Here is a 22,712-nt window from a genome sequence, read left to right on the forward strand (position 1 = left end):
TCTTGTTTACACTAATTTTCCTGGTCATCTTCCTAAAACTTGCCTTTCCCATACCCCTCTTTATTTGTTTTAGCTGAAAATGGTACTTAAGCCTAAATTCTAAGCCATCTTTTGACTAAGATTCCTAGTCAAGAACCTACACTGGTAGAAAAAAAAGATTTTTTTTTTCCTCAGTACATTGGCTACTGGGATTCTCCTTCAGTGAAGGCCTTGCTGCTCCTGCTGTTAGGAGTGCTGTAAATAGCCACCTCACTTAAAGTCAGCCCTTTTTCAGAGTAGTCCACATACAAAGACAGATTGATTTGGTATTTTAGAGGCCAGGCCATCTCAGTCCAACTGGGTATAAGGCTGAAGAGCCATTCTAACTCCAGAGCTTCCCAAGGAGTTAGCCAAAATTGTCGGGCTTGTATCAGCTTAACTTCTCCCTTGGCCCACTCAACCTTCTTTTTCTCATTCATGTCTTGATCTCAAGGACACTTAACCATTCCACTCACTAAACTCCACCTCAGAGTCTACTTATTTGGAAACCCAATATGCAACAGTCAGAGATAAAGTGAAGAGCACCTAAACTTGCAGGAAATTTCTGCTCCACACATCCCCACCTGAGGCAGAACTCTATAAATTAGACAGTGTCCAGGAAGTCTTACAATTGGAAATGGATCTCAAAGGAGCAGCTGGGAGACACCTAACTCAACATAGGCTTATATAGCAACAGGAGACAAGTCATTTAAATGCACAGTTTCCTTATGGTTCCCACCCTTCTTGATGATTTCCACCCCTCCTGTGCTGATGGACGTGGATCCTAGCTTCAGACTGTATAAGCTACTAATGAGCAGCTTCTTACTGACCTTAGGGAAAAATCAGGAAATACAGTAGGAAGGAACCTTATGTAAGTACTCACTGAAGGCCAGCAATGATAAGTGTGCACTCTTGTCACAGTTTAATCTTTTAAAAGGAACAAAGCAAAGGGAGAAAGAGTTGAAAGATCCATTTCATCTATTCAGACTAAAAGTCTGTGGGAAATCTCTCTTTCTCCCTCTCCCCTGTTTGTTTTTCCTGTGCCCAGCCTCCATTGCTCTCTCTCCCTCCATCCCAATTTGATTATTTGTAGATGAGACTTGTAGCAATTCAACCATCTAAGTAGCAAACAACCAACCACAGAGCCCTGGTCCTTCATTCTGAGAGGAAACCTATAATAGGTACTTGAGTGTAAGATGGTCAGCAACTAAGACAGTGCCGAGTAGCAATGAGAAGTTGCAACTGGCAAAAAGAGACTGATACTTCATTATATCATCAATTCACTTACCAGTATCCACAAAGCATCATCTACTGTGTGCCAGGCATCCCACCTAGAGATGGAAATACAGTATAACCATAGACAGACCTTGTCCCTGCCCTCCTGGAGTTTACAGTCTAGTGGCTATAGTCTATAGTCTAATCAATGTGAACATCACAGATACAAATATTAACTTATAATTCAGCTAAGATACTAGTGGGAGAACCATAGGTAGAGCTATGAAACAAAATAACTGGATACTGGTATATAGCAGCATGGAGTCACTTGGGGTAAGAACCAGTGTTTCCACAAAGCTAATAAACCCCTAAGAATATTCTAACCTCAGGCCAAGAGCCCACATATATACTAGCACTGCTAAGACTCAGAATACAGTATTTAAGATTTCAGAAAACAGCATAATTATTAAAGAAAGATATCCAATACAGTTAATATAAAAATAAATTTTTAATAAAATCTTACCTGCTCTATTGGTCTCTAAATTGAGGCCATATGCATATCCTAAGGAGTGAACAAGATGATCTACTTGGGTGTGCAAAGATCTTTCCTTTCCTTTTCTTTTTTTTTTTTAAGATTTTATTTATTTATTCATGAGACACACACAGAGAGAGAGAGAGGCAGAGACACAGGCAGAGAGAGAAGCAGGCCCCATGCAGGGAGCCCGACGCAGGACTAGATCCCGGGACTCCAGGATCACACCCCGAACCGAAGACAGGTGCCAAACCGCTGAGCCACCCAGGGATACCCCCCCCCCTTTTTTTTTTAAAGATTTTATTTATTTATTCATGAGAAACACACAGAGAGAAGCAGAGACACAGGCAGAGGGAAAAGCAGGCTCCATGCAGGGAGCCTGATGCAGGACTAGATCCTGGGACTCCAGGATCACACCTTGAGCCAAAGGCAGGTGCTAAACCGCTGAGCCACCCAGGGATCCCTTGCAAAGATCTCATATCTCATTTTTATCTTATCCTTTTAAAATTCTAATTTGATACTGGTTCATAACATACATAATATATCGGTAAGGTAGTATGTTCACAATATATATATATACAATATTAATAGTACTTGCATTTTATTTGTAAGTAAATAGGCATATATTAGATACCTACACTCAAGAGTGTTTTACTGATGGGGTGCATAATCAAAAGTTTGGAAATCAGTGTTTTAAAGTAGTTATCAGTTTGCTGCCACATAATAATAATAATTAAAATTTACTAAGAACTTACTATATGCCTAGCATATTAGCCCTTTCTATGAATAATTTTATTTAGCCCTAATAATAATATTTTGATGTTGGTACTAGTATTGCCTCACTTGACAAAAATAAGACACCGAGGGTTAGTTCACCTGCTGAAGATGACCAAGCAGATTAAAGGTAGACATGAGGATTTGAACTCCGGTATTCTTTTTTTTTTTTTTCTTTCTTTCTTTCTTTTTTTTTTTTTTTTTTTTTCGGGAATGAACTCCGGTATTCTAACTGTAGAGTGGGACTCTAAGCATGGTCTTGTGCTATCTTATATATGCCAGATTGCCACTACGTATGTATTGATGTTCAAAAGAATAATATTTTGAGGTTTTGGGGAAGATTACTTAGGAGGAATACTTTGGGAATAACACATAATAAATACATAGCTTATTAACAAGTATGGAAACAGTATCAAATAACAAAGTATGAGTCATACTTTCCAAAGATCAGCTTCCCATGGAACATAATCTATCATGACCTTGAACTCAGTAGGATAGAGAAGTAGAAAGAACAGCTTCCAAGGTCCCAGCCATCCAATCCCCTCCCAAAACAGCTGTGAAAGCTTGTCCTTTGGTACCTGAATGGGTGGCAGCTACTCTGCATCACAAAGCACAGGTCTGTGGTGTGTTCTGTTATGCTGGCTCCATGGTTCCTAGATGTGTCTGTACTACCACTATAAGTCATTTCTGAGAGTAGTAAGTGGATAGTCAGAGGATAAAACCTGGGATTTCTAGGCATGGCCAAGGTTACAAAGGCTCAAGAACTACTGTCATGTTCTTGATGACCTAACATGGTCCCAGATAAGGCAATAGTTCAGAAGGCAGGGGTGATTGGGAGATGAGTGAGAATTCCGGTTGTTTCTTCCCACTGGGATATTTCCTAGGGCTTGAAGCCAGAAACTTGAGAATTCATTCCCTCCTAGCCACTTACCTCTTACTAAATTTTGTCATGTTAGAAAGAATACAAACTCCAGTATTAAACATACTTATACACTATCACATGATTCCTTTCTTTTCCCAACCAAGATTGAGTGTGAGACTTTGTGCTCAAATCACATGGCATTCCAAGAGCCCTTTGTCATTAATAGCCTTTGCATTATTTTGAATAGCTAGGGTTTTTGTTAAGAGATAAAATTGAACAGCTGGTTGAAACACAATCGCTGCCCCCAAATAAATGTGCCAATGGTTAGTTTCCTTAGAAGGTAAATCCTGAGTGATGATTTGCAAAGAAGAAAAAAGTCCTCTATCTAGAGGTCAGAAGAGTTTCCAAGTGCCATGTCCATAGCCTTGTATCAGAAAGCTAAGCTACATTCCAAGGGGCAAGGCCTTAACCCAAACTCTCCCAAACATATCTGCAAAAGGAATGCTGTCTATGGTAATTCTGAATCCTGCAGTTTGGGCTGCTCCCAGTTATAGTCAAAGTATAGTAGAACAACTCCCTGGTGTTTGGGCTGTGCATTCTGAAGGGAAGCCTGCAAAACAGGCTAGAACATCATGTAGAACCTGCCAGGCTTCTTGTTACTTCTGCATTTTGTGCATTTTCAATCCCAATTCCAAGTCAATCATGTCTCTTCTCCTCTACCCTTCCCTACCACAATAAATAGAACTTTTCCAGGATTTTTGGTATAGACAAAATGATCTTAAATATTGATGAAAAATATAGCAAAGATCTGACAAAAATGACTTCCAGAAAGCAAAGGCATCTAATGTTATTTTATCTAGCCCCCTGCTTTAAAATTCCCTTCCTCCAGATCTCTGCATGGCTCACTCTCAACCTCATTCAGATCTCAGCTCCAATTTCACCTCTTCAGTGAGTTCTTTCCTGCAGCATGTACCTAAATACACTCTGCTCCCCATCTTCTCATTTTATTAACTTTTCTTCACAGCACATATCTCTACTTGAAATTACATTATAAATGATTGTCCTAAACTGTCCCCTGTCTATGTCTACCCTGGAATCTAAACTGCATGAGAGCAAGGACTTTGTTTTGTTTGCTACTGTCCTTGCAGCACTGAAAACAAGTACCTGGCATGTGATGAATGTCCAATAAATAAATATTTGTTGAATGACTAAATGAATGAAGAAAATAAATTCAATGACTAAATTAAAACCAAATGGAACTAATCATCAGGGAAATGTAAATCAAAGTTACAATGAGATATCACTTCCTACCTGTTAGGACGACTGTTATCAAAAAGACAAGATATAAGTGTTGACAAAGATATGAAGGAAAAGGAATCCTCGTGCACTGCTGGTGGGAATGTAAACTGGTGCAGCCACTGTGGAAAACAGTATGGAGGTCCCTCAAAAAACTATAATTAACATTACCATATGATCTGATAATCCCACTTCTGGGTATATAGCCAAAGGAATTGAAATTAACAGCTTTACAAGATAACTGCCCTCTCATGTTCATTACAGCATTATTTACAATATTATTATTTACAATTATTTACATTATTTACAAAAGCCAAGATATGAAAACAAACTAAGTGTCCATCAATGAATGAATGGATAAAGAAATGTGGTACACACACACATATTATTCAGCTATAAAAAAGAAGGAAATCCTGCTATTTGTGACACCATGGATTGACTTCAAGGACACTATGCTAAGTGAAATAATGTTAAAAAAAAAAAAGACAAATACTGTAAGTTCTCACTTAAATCAAACCTAAAAAAATGAATTCGGAAACAGAACAGATTGGTGGTTGCCAGAGGTGAAAGGTGAAGGTGAGGGAAATGAGTGAAGGTGGTTACAAGATACAAACTTGCAATTATAAGATAGTAAGTCCTGGGGATGTAATATATGGCATAGTGACTATAGTTAATAATATTGTACTGTATATGTGAAAGTTGCTAGAAGAGTAGATCTTAAAAGTTTTCATCATAAGAAAAAATTATAACTGTATGAGGTAATGGATAGTAACTTATTGTGGTAATCATTTCACAATACATACATATATCGAATCATTAATGTTGTAATCCAATCTTATATATTGATTATATTTCAATAAGACTAGAAAAAATAAAAATACACAGAAAAAAAAAGGAAAAACCAAACCAAATGGAATACTTAAGAGTCTTGAGATATTTTTGAAATCATTTCTCAGGCTGAAAGAAACACTTTTAAAAATGTTAAGTTTCCTTAGTGACAATAGATCTCTTAACCAAAGTTTAGGATGAAAATAGCTAAGTCTATTCAGACAGCCTTATCCCGTTCACTGGCAGGTTTGAGATCCCCCAGTTCTCTATATTCTCTAGAAATGGAGGAATAATTGATAATATTCTACAAATGTTTCTCCAAATCCTAAGTGCTATTCTATTGTGTTGCTTTCTTCTCTCAGTGTGCTGAGAACAATTTTAGAGATTTCTTTCCTGCCTTTTCTTATTCTTCCCAAAAGTGTCCTAGCATTAACTGGACATATTTATCCCATGATCCAGTGACTCTGGTCAAGCTGTTCCTGTTACCAGAAGAGCTTTGCCCTCTGGTCTCTGAAGCCAGAATAATCAAGCAAAGGGAAAAACTGGAAAGAACAAAAATAGTTCACAAATAAATACTTAAGAATTAAGGATCTGAACCACAAAAAGTCTAAATTAACCATTAGAAAAAGTTGGACAAAAAAAAAAAAGAAAAAGTTGGACACTGAGAATAAATTAAGACACTGATGTTTTAATACTGCAAATACAAAATTATTTATAAAAGTCACATGATTAGCTGTTGCTGTAAAGGCTTCCTTAAAATATCTCTAAAATATAAAGTATTACCAACACAATTGATAATAGCCTCAGTGTGACCTATTTGCAGCTTAGCAATTCTCTTCATTGAAACAACAGACAGGACTGATTACTCAGCAGGGTAACGTACTCCAAAATAACTTCCCTGACCAAATGATAGTGTCACTTGTCACACAGGAAGTGAAGACTTGGCAAAATTTTCACTGGGTAGTTTCCTTTGACTTTTTACATTACAGTCAACTGATTTATGAATGATAGGAAGTATAAATTTAACTGTGCTGACAACTCTTTGGAAATGGACTAGATCTGCAAGCCTTTCCAGCCAAACGGCCTGCTGACTCCCCCAAACTCAATATGGTAAAAACAATGTGCTAAATCAATAACAGATAAATTAGTGATGAGATTAGATTGATTTATTCATTCATCAATTTTAAACCATACTTTTTATTTTCCCCTAACCAGCATCTTCCCCTAACTTCTAACTTCCTTATTTCTGCCCTACCATCTCTATGAACCCACAAGACCTAGTAGCAGAGTAAGCCATTCTCCCTTCTCGTGCCCACTAGGTCCAAATTCTACAGCACCTTCTTCCTTGCTTCTCTTCATCTGCTCCTTGGTTATCATCCAAGTTTAGGCCTCATTTTCTGCTTGCTTTCACTTTCTACCCTCTACACAGCAGGCAAAGTATCCCTTTGCTTTTGTCAACATAACACTCTTCCACTGACTTCAAATAAAGTATACATTATTCAACCTGGCATTCAAGGGTTTCTGTAATCAAGCTCTGCCCTTATTTCTAGCCCTATGCTTCATTGGTCTTCCATATTTCAACAAATTGAAATTTTTTTCTTTCTTGGAATATTCTCTATCCCTTTCTTTCCATTTTTGTATCATGTTATTGCCTTTGCTTATTTTTTAAAAAATATTTTATTTATTTATTCATGAGAAACAGAGAAAGAGAGAGAGAAAGAGAGAGAGAGAGAGAGAGAGAGAGAGACTGAGATACAGGCAGAGGGAGAAGCAGGCTCCATGCAGGGAACTCAATGTGGGACTCGATCCCGGGACTCCAGGATCATGCCCTGGGCTGAAGGCATGCACTAAATCGCTGAGCCACCCAGGGATCCCTGCCTTTGCTTATAATGACTCTCCACCTCCGCACATTATGTACATCACCACTACCAGAGTCCGTCAACTATCTTCCTTTGAAATCTTTTCTATCACCCTAATAAGAAATAACATTGTCCTTCCTGAGTAGTCTGTGGTACTTGGCCCCCTCCCTTAATACCAGCTTTGTGGGGCATTAACTCATTTATTTATTTGCTGTGTTTTCCCCTGATTCATTAATAAACTCCTTGACATGATTCCTTATTTCAGAATTGAAACTGATGGGACTCACCCAACTCATTTGTGTTGAAAGAATGAATGAGTGATGGAAACTTATTTTATTATCTGCTTTTCAAAAGCAAGTTTTAAACTCCCTACTGATATGAAATTCAGAAATTCTTAGTAGACATTTTGGTGTTCCTAAATATTACATAACAAATTAACATAAAGCCATCATATCACAGAATATAGGCCCCACTCAGCTAAAACCAGTTAAAGATAACTGGGGTCCACAGAATTATTAATGGCTTCCAAATAATTGGAAACATGAACAAGATAAATACAAAGAAATACCACTTAGTTTTATTTTCCCAGAAGGTTGTTTTGAGATCATCAGTTGTTCACAATGTATAGGAAAATATCATTTTTATAAATCTCTAAGTGAAACTATTTTTTTCTTTTCTACACTTCTATATGTATTGAGCATGAATGAAACAAGCTTGGCATATGGTATTTTACAGTCCTCACAGTCTATGTGATATAATTTAGAACTGAGTTATATACAGGTATATATTATATATTGATCTTTTCTCCCCAAGAAATGTTAAAGGAACGAAAAAAAAAAAACACATTTCCTTAATCCCTGGCATTTGCTAAGCATTTAAACATTACCTTGTAATAGCAATGATAGCATTGGTGTTAGAGGCAGTGCAGTGGTGATGGTACTGCTGGTGGTAGTAGAATTGGCAGCAGTAATAATAGCAGAGACAGTAATAGTAGTACAATGTAAAGGGTCTAGTGGTATCCAGACTCATCAGATACATCATCTCATTTAAACATTAAAACAACCCTACAAAATAGTTCTAATCTCCCCACTTTACAAATAAGAAAGTTGGAGTTCAAGGAACTTACTAAGGATATTGAGAAAATCTATCTGGTCCTGAATTTTTTCCCCATTACACCATGTTGCTTCCTTATAAGGTATCCAATGAATGAACCTTTTTTTGGAATGCTTTTGCATCTGAGATGGATTGGTTGAATAATTGATTGATATGAATAGTTGAGTGCAGTGGCGAATTCCCAGTAAGAAAGACAGACTGTGGGTTTTTTATTTTTGTAGACTAACTAGCACCCCCCAACACTAGCACATAAGAAACAAATGTACATTAAAATATACGCTGGCCATTGATAACAAAGTTCTTTCCACTTTAAGTCATCTAATATGATAAGTGTACCAGTGGATGCCTCTTTCCCCACCAGTAACGAGGGGAGGGTTTACTCTGGGTACTGAGTTGCCTGTCACCAATCTTGGCTACCCTGAGGGACAAATGCTAATTATGACAAATGAGTCACATGATTTAGACATTAATCTAGAAAATACTTGAACCATTCAAGGTCAATTAAACTTTTTATGTATAGAATTCATAATCTACCCAATGGAAGAACAAAGAAGGCCCCAGCAACCTGGACATTTTCTCTAACTCTTGCCTTGGTTTTTCAAAAGCAAACACTGGAGTTTGGCTGCTGATATAAAGGATTCAATATGTCAACAACACAGTAACAAAATTTCTGATCAGTTATTGGCAATCCAGCTAGAAAAAAAATTGTTATAGTAACAGAGATATCAGCTATCAGTTGGGTGTCAACTAGTTTGGTAAAATAGTATTGCTTAGAAATGTAGATAAAAATAGGTAAGAGGAAAAAAAATAGGTAAGAGAGGGCAGCCCGGGTGGCTCAGTGGTTTAGCACTGCCATCAGCCCAGGGCCTGACCCTGGATACCCGGGATCAAGTCCTACGTCAGGCTCCCTGCATGGAGCCTGCTTCTTCCTCTGCCTGTGTCTCTGCCTCTCTCTCTGTCTCTGTCTCTCATGAATAAATAAACAAAATCTTTAAAAAAAATAGGTAAGAGAGTGAGGATATATATATATAGATAGATAGATAGATAGATATATATATAAAGACATATATATATCTTTTAAAAAATAATTTAAAAATTATTCAAAAAATTATTTAAAAAATAATTATGTCCAAGTGCTAAAGAGAGGTAAACTAAAGAGTGTGGTTTTAATTAAAATCATATGCTGCCAACAAAGCCTTTTAAAAATTATTTATTTCAAGATACATAAGTTTCTATTATCCATGTAAACAGAAAGAATCACGTGGAAGAAATCATCCAAAAGAGCAAAAGATCTAAAAGTTGCTCCTATTTATTTCAGAAACACATTATTTAATTTGCTTTTTGCATGCTTCAATTCACTCTCCTAAGTCTGACTTAAGCTAATATTATAATTAGTTTGACTTTCCTGAGCCTTCATCAAGTGCTAGAAGGAAGTTAATCTAGAAATATGCTAGTGGATGATAACATGAAAATAGTGCCATTAAAAATTATCTATCATGAATGAGGAAAAATTACAGACTAAGTATTTCCCCTCCCACCCCAAAACTCTCAAAATTGAAACAAATGCCTATATATTAAAAGAAAACTAAATCTGTATGGGTGAAAGTAATAAAACAAACTTCCATAATATCAAGGAAGCTCTCAGGTCTAACTCAAAATGTTCTGGAATGAGTCACATGAGATCCTGGTTCTTAGCATGTACTTGTATCATTAAACACAATTTCACTTATTCCTTATTCCAAAGACCGATCCAGAATGCATAACACACTCCAAGAGGTAATCTTGGGTCACCTGGGTGATCTAGTCAGTTAAGCATTGTACTTTTGGTTTCAGCTCAGCTCCAGATCTCAAAGTCATGGGATCCAGGACCCCACCCCTGCCTTTTCTCTCTCTCTAAAATAAATAAATAAATCTTAAAAAAAAAAAAAAAAAAAGATAATTCTGTTTTCTGACCCAGAGTTCTGAGAGCAGAAGGAAACTTCCTTCCAATAACTGAAGCAGTTCAAAATTTGCAAAAATAAAACCATTTTTTAAAAGATCTTATTTATTTACTCATGAGAGACACACACAGAGAGTCAGAGACACAGGCAGAAGGAGAAGCAGGGTCCCTGCGGGGAGCCTGATGTGGAACTCAATCCCAGGACTCCAGGATCACGACCTGAGCTGAAGGCAGGCGCTAAACTGCTAAGCCACCCAGGTGTCTCTGAAAATCAGAAATATTTAGCATTTGTTTTCATATTTCCATTTTTAAATTTTTCATTGTTTTCTTTTTCTTCTGTACCATCACACCAACATATTTCTGGATAACACTGGCTCTAGTCAGAACTAGAGTAAATTCATATTAAAATTATTTTAAATGCGTTTAAAAAAGTATTTATAAATAGCCAAGTGGCCAGTGTTTTGTGTTGACAGCCAAAAGACAGTCATCCTTTTTTTTTTTTAAATATTTTATTTATTTATTCATAAGAGACAGGCAGAGACATAGGCAGAGGGAGAAGCAGGCTCTCTGCAGGATGCCTAATGTGGGATTTGATCCCAGGACCCTGGGATCATGACCTGAATCAAAGGCAGACACTCAACTACTGAGCCACCCAGGTGCCCCAAAGCCAGTCATCCTAAATCAAGGTTTACAGGTGAAGATTTTTTCACTCCCCCCTATATTTCTTCTGACTTAAGGGAGATTTGGTCTGAGTAGCCAGCTGGCAATATATACAATGATACTTAGAACACATGTAAAACCTTGAAGCAAATAGGGGTACTTGGGTGGCTTAGTTGGTTTAAGCGTCCAACTCTTGATTTTGGCTCAAGTCATGATCTCAGGATCATGGGATCGAGCCCCAAGTTGGGCTCCATCCTGGGTGTGAAGCCTGCTTAAGATTCTCTTTCTCTTCTGCCCTCCCCTGCTCACTCCTTCTAAAAAAAAAAAAAAACAACAACAACAAAAAAAAACAAAACAAAAAAAAAACTTGAAACAAGTATCATGAAAGGCAGAGTCAGAAGTATTACCATCTTTTATGGGATGTATCTATGATTTGATAAACAATTATATTAAGTATATCCCCTTAGTCAACTAAATTGGCGCAATAGTGTGGTGTTTAAAAAGGACATATACATGTGTGTTAATATGTTGCATACGATGGCTCAATTCTTTAAACAAAAATATACGACCAGATGGAATCCTTACCTTTTCAAGTATAGCATTGCCTTGGTGAGGACTGATGTTATGCTGGCTTATTTCTCTCTTGTATTTATATTCATAAACTTGGTCAGTGATATTAATCAGCAGAGTTGATGGACTGAAGGCCAGTTTTCCACAATCATACACAGTTCCACTTTCAATATCAGTTGGTGCTGTAGCATATCGTAAAATTAATCCCATTATGAGGCCTAGAATAAAGAATAAACAATTGCATTGGAAGAACTGAATCTAAAATGCTCACTATTGGATGCTTTTAAATATATAATTTTGAACTTGTAGAAGTGGCAGGAGGAAAGGTTATGTTATTACCTGACTTAGAAAATTGTTAACTCTGCCATAGATTGTATTAAGTTCAATAGATTTTATTAAGATATTTGTAGTGTGGACATTACTGCCTAATTATACAGCATATATTCCCTTGCTCTTCCTTCCTAATGGAGCCACACATTTTAGAAAGAAATGCTACCCACTTCCTAATGGAGCCACACATTTTAGAAAGAAAAGCTACCCACTTCTTCTATCCAACTAAGTGCTTCAAGAAAACCTTTGTTCTGTAACAGATACTGAGTAATCTAATCAGTCAGGAATCAAATTTCCCAAAAAGTTGTTGGTCCACAAATCAGCACATATCTAAGACAGTGCCATCAAACTAAAAGGAAGCACTTATATATACCATGGTTGGGAGAGAAGTGTTGTTTTCTCCTTTGGGATATGAAAAAGGCAATTTGTTTCCCCATTTTTTGTTGGCTGCTTTCTTATGACGATGAGGGGACCCAGTCCAAAAACATAGTCAATATGCTGAGAATGGTAGGACCAAGATACAGACAGAACTTAGGTCCTAATGTCTTCACCAAACCACTGGATCAACCTATTCTGGAGCTACCCTACTTCTAGACTTCTTGTTCTGTGACACAATACATTCTTTAATTTTTCAAACAACTTTGAATATTTCTGTTTACCTGTAGTAAATGAATTCTAAAGATAGAACATTCCTTTCAGTGAAGAGTTAAACCCGAGTAACAATTTGACTTTTAGGTTTATATACTGTTAGGATGGATGTTCATGGTAATCTGGTAACGTAAACTCTCCTAATACTATAGATTTATTAATAAATAGCAAAGAAACCTCAGAGGCCTGTACATTCCTCCATTTAAAATTAGGACTGCTGTATGTGTTTTTCAGGATAAATCCACAATTCAGTCTTTAAAACATCAAATGTCGAAGGTTTTACCACTCTTGTGAATCCAGTCACCTAATAGCCTTTCATTTATTTAATAATTTGTTGGGTGCATATTTTTTACAAGACATTTCCAGACTTAAAATAAAAATATAGCCCCAGTCCTATAGGAGCTAAAGTTTGTAAAATGAAAACCCTTAAGCAAACAACTATAATGCAATGTGACATGTGCTATGACAGCTGGTAAGCCCTCTGTGTTATATGAGTATAGAGAGAAAACACTCCAAAGCCCTTTGAATGATACAAAGCTTTACATGAATCTTAAAAGGTCATGTAAGATTTGTCCAGAGAAGCTGAATCAGGGAGTAAGTTGGGATCCAGGTTGCACACGTGGGTGGCAGTACATAACAGCAGAGACAGCTAAAAGATCCCCAGGATTTCTGTTCACACAAGTGTGTAGCGTAAGCTGTCAGGAGCGTAGATGCTCAGCCAGAAATTGTGTTTCCTGATTGTCTTGTATCTGGTTGGGTTCTCACCAATGGAATATAAGCAAAAGTGATAGGTGTCACTTCTGGAACACAGCTTTGGATGTGTCAGATGGGGAGGAAACAAAGCCATATAGAGAGACAGAACCACCAGACTGAAGGAGTCTGGGTCCTTGAGATACCAGATGGGGGGAAGCCATCTGCCAACCAGGAATACCTTACTTTGGACTATTATGTGAATGAAAAGTTAACTTCGGTTGTGTTGTTACCGAAATTGTAGGGTTAATGTGTTAACTATAACCAGGATAACGTACTGAAGATTATCTATGAATACAGAATGACTTAAGAAATACGTTGGTTTTAGAGAGTAAGCAGTGGTGCAGGAAGGGAATAAATGGAGGGAGATAATGAAGATAGACATAGAGATGGAAAGAAAGAGAGAGGTTGAAAACTCTAGACCGCAGACTATAGGCAGAGACCAAGTCATAAAGAAGTTCCTCAGTCATGGTATAAAGTGTTTATTTTTAATTTGATGGTAATCTAGAACTATTGAAATATTTTAGGCAGGAGCATAAAACAATAAAATTTTTATGTAAGAGCTGTCACTTTGGCAACAATGTGGAGAACTGAAGGGAATGATGGATGAGAATAAAAACAGATTTCAAGAATATTTTTACCTCATTCCAGTTTCAGTATTTGGCCCACTCCTCCATAATAGAGAAATACAGTGTCCTAACCTTCGTTAGCAAGAGAATATAAGTGATGGGTACCTAACCACCATGAGTGCTTAATGCACCATCAAACAGTGGGCAGACTTTCATGCGCCATGTCAAACAATTACAATAAAACTAATCAGGAAAGAGAAGGGAAAACACAAGTGGTGTTTAGGGTGGTTTAGGGTACCTGTGAAGTGGTACCCTAAGTGGTTTAGGGTACCTGTGAAGAACATCACTTTTCCAATACTCTTTGACTAAGAAGGATTCATTTTCTAAGTTATTCAGCAGGTACCATGAGTGATTCTATGACCTGTGCTTTCTATTTAAGTGGGATATAAATAAAGGAAGCACAAGACGCTATCTGCATTGGGCCCGAATAGAGAGAACCTATACTAATACCATTCAAAATTCCCAGGAGGTGAGCCACTTATTTTTGCAATATGCTTTCAGTGCAATAACAAGTTAACATGAAGTGTCCACTGTTTATTCCCAAGCAGGGAACTCAATTATTTGTCATGATGAGTGTGTAGTATCTGGGCCCTTGTGGTTAAATTCATACAAGGCCTCAAAACCGGAATGGCCCTGCTTGGACCTTTGTAAGAGCTCTGCTCCCAGCTTTCAACAAGAGGCATGCTGGAGTTAAATGGAGTAAGATGCTTGTCAACAGGGGTGACCAGGTGTAATGGCATCTCTCAAATAAATCTCCCACTCTGAGGACTGCAGTTGATCGATGGGGTCAGCTACTGTGCTCCAGAGTCCATGACCAAATTCACTGAAGCCAGTCAATGACTGAGTTCAGTAAGGGTATCAAGGCAGGGAGGTGGGGCTGCTCTGAAGGGTCACCACGGCTTAAGGATACCTCATCAGCCTTGCTAAACCTTTCTTGGAATTGTGCCATAATCTAAACCTTTTCCTACCCACCTTCCTCTCCTCCCTCCCTCCACAGGGGCCGCTGATATACCAAAGTCTGACAGCTGTCTCAGAATCCAAAAACACCCTCCCCATTTTCCTTCAGAAAAGTTTCCCCAAGAAATCTTTCACACAACTAATATCTTCCCAGTGTCTGCTCCTCAGAGGATCCAAATGAACACACTTGACAAAAGGTTCTAGTCCTGCTCCCCTTGACCCCAAGTCTTGAGAGGAAGCAACATCTCGACACAGTGTGATGGCCAGTGGGGAAACTGAAGTGGCACGGTGTACTCAGTTAATAAATGCAAACAGCCATTTGTGCAACCCCACTACAGTAGCAGCAGCTGGAAAATTCTTAATGTCCGAGGCCAGACACCTGCCCATAGAGCCTGACGATGCTTCTGACAGCCAAACGTCCATTCAGTGCTTTAGCCAGATGTTGAAATGAATAGGGGGAGTTGCATTAAGGCACTCCAACACAATATTGTTTGAAAGCAGGTGACAGAGTAGGAGTGCTCATAGGAAGAAAATGCAGTTGAAAAGGGTTGTTTGCATATCCCCACAAAGGTGTAGGATAAAGAAAGCACTGGCCACCTATACACAGAAGGAAAGAGACTGGCTGCCACAGTTTATGGACACAAACCACCAATCCCAGTGGTCAGCCACAAGCCCTGACCTTACCTTCCCAGGAGAAAAAAGAGGCAGCTCGTCCCAGCAAAGCAATGCCATGGAGCACACATATGCACAGGCCTGGTTCTAGGTTATATTCTCACAAGCATGACATTTCCCTAAGCTCTGCTCCCTAGTCAGCTGGTGGCATCACCTTCTCCAAGCAAAACCAGTCCAGATGCATCCCCTGCCCCTGCAAGTTTGGATATATTTGGACAACTGGGATGACAATAGTATAGATGTGCTCTCTAGTGAACTCTGACCTCTCCCTATCAGTATACAAGCTCCTGGATGGAGTTTGGACAATATACCTCATCCCTAAAGCACTCATAGTCCTACAAATCCCATCTCAAGTCCCACTGTGAGGGACCCATACTCTGATACAGCCTGTGCTCAATGAGTTCCCTCATCTTTGAGTTCTCACAGCATTCACAGCTTAAACCACACCCTTTATGGCCCAATTTTATAAAGGCTTACATTGTTCATTCAGCATTGCTTTGCAGACCTTGGCTTTGTCTCCCCCACAAGACAATGAAACTGTTTAGGACAGAGGCTCTGTGCTATTCTTCCTTTTTCCTTGAGAAAAGCTACACTTTAGGCAGAATTGTAACCCAACTTTCTCTAAGCCCACAAACTCCCTTGCAGTCAAGAAGAAAAGGATCCTCCAAGTTTATGTAGTTGGTCAGTGACCAAAATTTCAAAATGTCAAATCACACTGAATGCTGTGATGTTCCTTTCCTTGCAGAGCTTGCAATATAACACCCATAACAGATGTCCAACAGGCATGGATATGATGTTGGTAGGAGAAGAAAGGAGAGATGAAGGGAGGAAAAAGTGCCTAATGGGACGCAATAGAGAAACATTTAGAAATATGAGCCTTGTCTCTATGAACTGGTTTTCGCTTCATTCTCCACATTGAAAATACAAGAAAACTCCACTCCCTCCCTCATTCTGCTTTCATGCCACAGACACACAAGGCATTGCTCTAAGGCTTGGGAGAATTATAAAAATGAAAAAAAATATGGTCCTGACCGTAAAATATTAAAATATTTTAATCCTACCAGGCCTTTTTCTCTTGCCCAATCCTGTGATCATGATTCTCAGAAATAAAAAGGTACAAGTATTTCCTGTGTCTTCTTCTATTAAGGCTATTTTTCACCTCCAATCCCCCTGCATCTTATTGACAGTCATTCTATATGATGCTGAAGCATTTTCCTAAGGGGGTTTTTCTTAAAGGAATATAGATGGGGATTTACTTTTATATATAATTATTATATTTATATATAATAAACAGATTACAGAATGATTTTGAAAACACAAAGTGTTAAAATCTCTCTGGCTCTGTTCGATCCATGATTGTGTTCATACACTATCACACACACTGCCATACTGCATGGCACACTCCAGCAGGCTCCCTTTAGACTCTTTTTCTGTATGATTCCAGATGCTCCCCTGGAGCACAAAGCAACAAACCCATCTATACATATGCATCTAATCAGACTAGTCCATGGGTACATATTTAAATGCAGCATGATATCAGAGAGAATTTAGAAGCCTAAAGCAAATGCATGTAGTTATTAATATGTGAAGACTAAAGAAGAAATGAGTTTTGTAGTTCTTTCATTCTGCATGCATTCAGTGGCTACCAAGAATAACCCTAGATAAATGGAGCATTGCCCCTTATTAAAACAAGAAAATAAATCTTGATCCTATATATTATATATCAACTTGATTAGTATATCAGACACTGTTGATTGCCAACCCAGCATCCGTCTCCCCCTCTTTTCCCAACAAAGCCCTGATTTCTTCAGCTGTCCACCTCTCCTCACACAGCTATGTACTGAGGGTAAGTTGATCTCTCCCTCCGCTCCAAGGTTATCTCCATTCCCCATGCTGATAATTGGTACTAGAATGGCATAGGACTCTATTCTAGTCAATAAAAAATGAAGGGAGGCTGCTTAGTGAGCTTTTTAGAAAAGCTTTGACATCCTAAAAGAGAGAGAGAGAGAGAGAGAGAGAGTGATGAGCTCTCTTCTTCCTCAGGATATTATTGGGCCTGGTTAGGATACCAGGAACTTCCATATTCATCTTACTCCTCATGTGATTTTAAGTCAGCAGTAGGAATAGCAGAGCAAAGAAAAGGAAAGAACCTGAGTCTTTGACGACAAAACGGGCTGCTGAATCAATCAGCCCTGAAGACTATTCTCCAGAGTTTTAGTTAGGGGAGATAATAAATGTCCTTATTGCTTAAGTCTGTTTCAGTCAAGATTTCTGTTATTAGCAACTGAATGCATCCTCATATATGTAAGCTATTTTTTAAACAAGTAAATGTACAAAGTCCTAAGGAACCCTAAAGGAGAGACTAAAACTCCACTCCCCAAAGTGTTAGGGAAGGCCTCACATAGGAGGTTCTAAGGATATGTAGGCATTCTCCAGGTAGAGTAGAGGGCAAGGACTTTCCAGAAAGAAGCATTCAGAAATCAATGAGCATGGTGCTAATCAGGCACATCAAGCAGTTTGGGATGGCTGACTAGGGTAGCTGAGATCAAGGGCCCCCACAGCTGGGAAACAGAGAGGGTATTCAAGAAAGAGAGATGGTTGACAAGAAGGTCTTGAGAAAGAATGGTGGGGGCTTCTTGTTGGGAGAAAGATTCACTGTGATTTTTAGCTAAGGAAACCATTGGGAGACAATTATGTGAAGGGAAAAATAAGAATTAAGATACGGCGAGGACATGGAGAGGAAGTTAACGTCAGAATTTGTCTAATTTTCCTGAGGAAGAATTTAGCAAAGGAATTTGAGTACAGGAATTTTAAGACGACAGTAGTAAAATTATTAACCCCAAGGGTTGTTTACCATTTTTAGGACTTTTTAAAGCAGAGACTCTAAGGTACTATTTCAGTCACCCAGATTCCAAAAATATGAATTAGGGATTCAAAAATGTGGAAATGAAGAAGGAAACGGTGTGACAAATATTGTAAGGAAGCCAAATCAGTGGACACCATTTAACTGCCTGCAAGATAGTATTCGCAAATATTAGACTTTAAGTGTCATCTCCACAATTTTTACCTTTTTGCTCAATAGTTATGTACCTCCCCATCTTATCAAAACCTTTACCAGAACAGTGATTTAGAGATGATATGGGTTTGAAATTTCAAACGTTAAATGTATTGCCTAAATTTTGCTGTTAGTACTTCAGTTTTACACTGAGATTAATCACAGATAGAACCGAAAGTAAAAATATACAATGTTCTCTGATTATTTAGGGATTCCATTCCTTCTCTGCCCTCCCACCAATCTTCTAAATTCAAAGGACTAAAGGAAAGTGTGGGTGTTGCTAAAAGGGACACGATTTATTGCTCTGTGCTGGATCACTGTCATCTTGCTTTGGTGAAGAAAAAAATCCTATAAGGGTTTCAGAACAGGTCTGGGACACCTGCCAGTCTGAGTATCCCATGATGTTCCAAGGTGGAAAGGGGTCCGTGAACCTGTCCCACCTTAGGATGCCTCATTCAAAGTTCTATCTTCCTATATGTTAGAGTCATATGGGAAATGACAGAAAGACACAACCACTCAGATCTTCTATCATGGTAGGGTGTCCAATGTTTTTCCCCATTCTTGGTATACACCAAACAGCATACACAGGCACACACACATGCACACAACATACACACACACAGACGTACACATCCCGCACATTTCACAGCACTCTGAGGTTCCTAACATAGGATTATAGATAACTTTTCTCTAGAAATTATCTTAGCCACCAGCTTATGCATAGCTACCTTCCTTCCTTGCAATCATCTTAGGAAGTTTACAGAAGAAATATAGAGGTAGAGATATCTAACTAGCCACGTACTGACTAAAATAAAATGATTTCTTACTTTATAATGCTTTTTAAAAAATATTCTTTATTTATTTATTCATTAGAGACACAGAGAGAGAGAGGCAGAGACACAGGCAGAGGGAGAAGCAGGCTCCATGCAGGGAGCTCGACGTGGGACTCGATCTCGGGACCCCAGGATCACGCCCTGGGCCAAGGGCAGGCACCCAACCACTGAGCCACCCAGGGATCCCCATTACTTTATAACGCTTACACAAAACAATCTATTTTTTTCCTTAGACCAGAGGAGGAACATTACAAAGTAATATAAATAATGAAAGAACAGAGGGGAGTAAGGAACTCTCTAATAAGTGAAGATTTTCTCCCAAACCCACTTTCATCATAGGAGGGTAATGGAGAAAGAGAAGAGCTAGAAGAAAGTAAAGGAGACAAAAGTAGGAACCACCAGGTTCAACTTTATTTTCCTAGAAAAGTAGTTCTCAAACTTTAGTGCATTAGAAATCTCTGAAAGATTTGTTAAATACAGATTGCTGGACGCTGCCCCAAGTTTCCTACTCAGTAGGTCTGGGTTGTGGCCCACATGCTTGCATTTCTAAGTTTCTCAGGTGACGCTGATGCTATGAGAAGCACTGTCATAGAAGATCAGCAAATAGGGGCACTTGGGTGGCTCAGTGTTTGAGCATCTGCCCTTGGCTCAGGTCCTGGTCCCAGGGTCCTGGGATCAAGTCCCACATCAGGCTCCCTCCTTCTCCCTCTGCCCGTGTCTCTGCCTCTCTCTTGGTGTGTCTCTCCTGAATAAATAAATTAATTTTTTTAAAAAGACAACAAATAGTGCCATCTCAGTCACAGAACTCTGTCAATGTCCATGCCACGTCAGGCTCATACACACAGGTTTCAAACAGCATGGAGATCCCAGAGGCATAATTAAAGATTCTACCTCAGTCCTTTCCTAAAATTCAATTTAATTAAACTAACATCCGATGAAAGCCTATTTTGCATGATTCACAAGAATAAGGCATTTACAGTGACTTCCCCCACCCATTCTGACAGCCCCAGACATTTAAAACCAGAGCGACTGTGGACTTGCAACACTGCTTTCCCTGATGCTGGGGCAGATTTTTCCAGGGCAGCCTCATCACTCTCCCTGGGATATTTTAACCCAGCTTCTTGGCATGGATGTATTTTCAAAATATTGCTCCCACTGTATTTCCCATGCTGGGCCTTTTGCTATGATAGGATAACATTTCTTAGGCCTTAAGGTAGAAGGAAAACTTAACTACTTGCTTCCTTTCCCCAACCTTTCCCCACTCCTGCCTACATATCAGCAGCAGACTTTGGTGAGAGAACAAAATTTGAGAGTCCCAGCTTTCAAAATGGCCTTCTTGACAATTATTCTGTGAAGCCTTGGCCAAAGTTGTAAATTTTCTGAGCTTTTTCGTCCTTATATGCAAACTCTATTTTGTACTGTATTTTGCATGGATGTGGTAAGGATTAGCAATATTTACAGTTAGATATCTCAGCCTCTATCTTTCTTCTGTAAACTTCCTAAGATACCTTCACGTGGCACAGAGTAGACATTTATTAAATAATGGCTAGGTGTGTGAAAGAATGTGGGTTTTACGGTCCTGGGCTTGAAGCACAGCCCTGTTGCCAGCAAGTTATTTCATGTCTCTGAGGGTCATTTTCCTCATGTGTAGTATGAAAATGATAATACCTCCTCCCCCACCCACACATGCACACATGAATACACCCAGGTTTGTGATATTCAGTGGTCACATGGAGTCAAACTACCAAGGTTTGAGTCCCAGCTATGGCATTTTGTAGATATGTGACCTTAAACAAGTTATTTGATTTTTGATGCCTCAGTTTTCCCATCTAAAAAAAGGTTGTTGTGAAGATTAAATGAGTGAACTTACATAAAGCCCTTATGACAACATAGTTCACATCGTAAACACTATTTATGTTAGCTATTTTTACTATTATATTTTGATGTGCTTCACAAATGTTAGTTCTTTATATCTCTTCTTCCCTAACCATATAAGCTTAATCCAATCTAGATTATATGTAAACATCATAAGCAGTTTGAATCATAGATTCATTTTCTTGATGTGTACACTCCTTAGCCTCTAATACCCTGAGAGAAGATCTTCCGAGGCAGCACAATAGTTTGCACTCAGGGTTTCCTCTGCAGCTCCTTAGAGAATCAGAAGCACAACAGAATGTATAGGAGGTTATTTTCTTAAAATCAACTTTTGAAAACCTACAGAAAGCAATATACCTTGAATTTTTTTTTTACTTTTCAACATTTATTTGAATATTCACTTTACAGCACGGAAAACCTTGCCCTGATCTCTGAAGCTCCTTAAAATCAACTTTTTTTACACTAAAGGGAGAGCAAGTTCAGTTCATTGGGTTCTTAACTCTAATTACCTTTCCTGCAGGTCCCTTCTATTTAAACCAGAACCACTCTGATTTTCACAGAACATGCATCCATAAACCCCTGAATCCTCAACCTACCCTCTCTGTTCTGGTGATATAACTTGCTTTCCTTACCTTTTTTTTTTTCTTCTTCTTCTTCTATGGATTTTATTTGAGAGACAGAGAGCATAAGCAGGGGGAGGGGCAGAGGGAGAAGCTTACTCCCTGCACTGAGCAGGGAGCCATCCCAGGACCCTCCCAATGTGGGGCTCCATCCCAGGACCCTGGGACTGTGACCTGAGCCAAAGGCAGATGCTTAACTGACTGAACCACCCAGGAGCCCCTCTCCTTACCCTTCTGACAGGAATTCAATAAAATTTCCCGAGCACCCATTACAAAATCAGAGCAGAACTACAAGAAGAGTGGTGAAATAACACTAACTAAAACCCTGTCCAAGAGGGTTCTAAGAAGAAAGTTACTGGTTTAGATTGGAGTGGCTGAGAGATGCCTGATGGCTGAAGTTAGTCTTGGCCTAAATTTTGAAGGACTTTTGCAGCTGGGAGTATACTTTCATTTCTTCCTCATTTTACAGATGAAACAAATAAGGCCAGAGATTAAGTCATTCGCCCAAAGTAATGCATCTAGCTACTGAAAAAAAAAAAAAAAAGTCATCAGGATTTTAAAACCCAAATCCCCACAAGAGCATCCAATGCTTTCTCCATAAAGCACACCACATTTGAGTAAGTACGAAGTCTCAGAAGGGCCTTCCAGGCAGGGGGAGGAGTGCAAAGTGGTAATAA

The 22,712-nt window shown here is 38.7% G+C and overlaps 1 protein-coding gene across 2 annotated transcripts in view; it reads right to left on the reverse strand.

Moving 5' to 3' along the window:
- SLC9A9 (solute carrier family 9 member A9) overlaps positions 1-22,712 on the reverse strand; it is a 537,539-nt gene that overhangs the window by 510,123 nt on the left and 4,704 nt on the right. For both annotated transcript variants that reach the window (XR_011995298.1, XM_072727072.1), the window contains exon 2: positions 11,682-11,884. Coding sequence is in view for 1 of the 2 variants with exons in the window: in XM_072727072.1 (XP_072583173.1) it covers positions 11,682-11,884 (203 nt within the window). In the remaining variant the exon portion in view is untranslated. The remainder of the gene's footprint in view (positions 1-11,681; positions 11,885-22,712) is intronic.

This window comes from Vulpes vulpes, chromosome 11, assembly GCF_048418805.1.
Source record: "Vulpes vulpes isolate BD-2025 chromosome 11, VulVul3, whole genome shotgun sequence".
Classification (NCBI taxonomy): Eukaryota; Metazoa; Chordata; class Mammalia; order Carnivora; family Canidae; genus Vulpes; species Vulpes vulpes.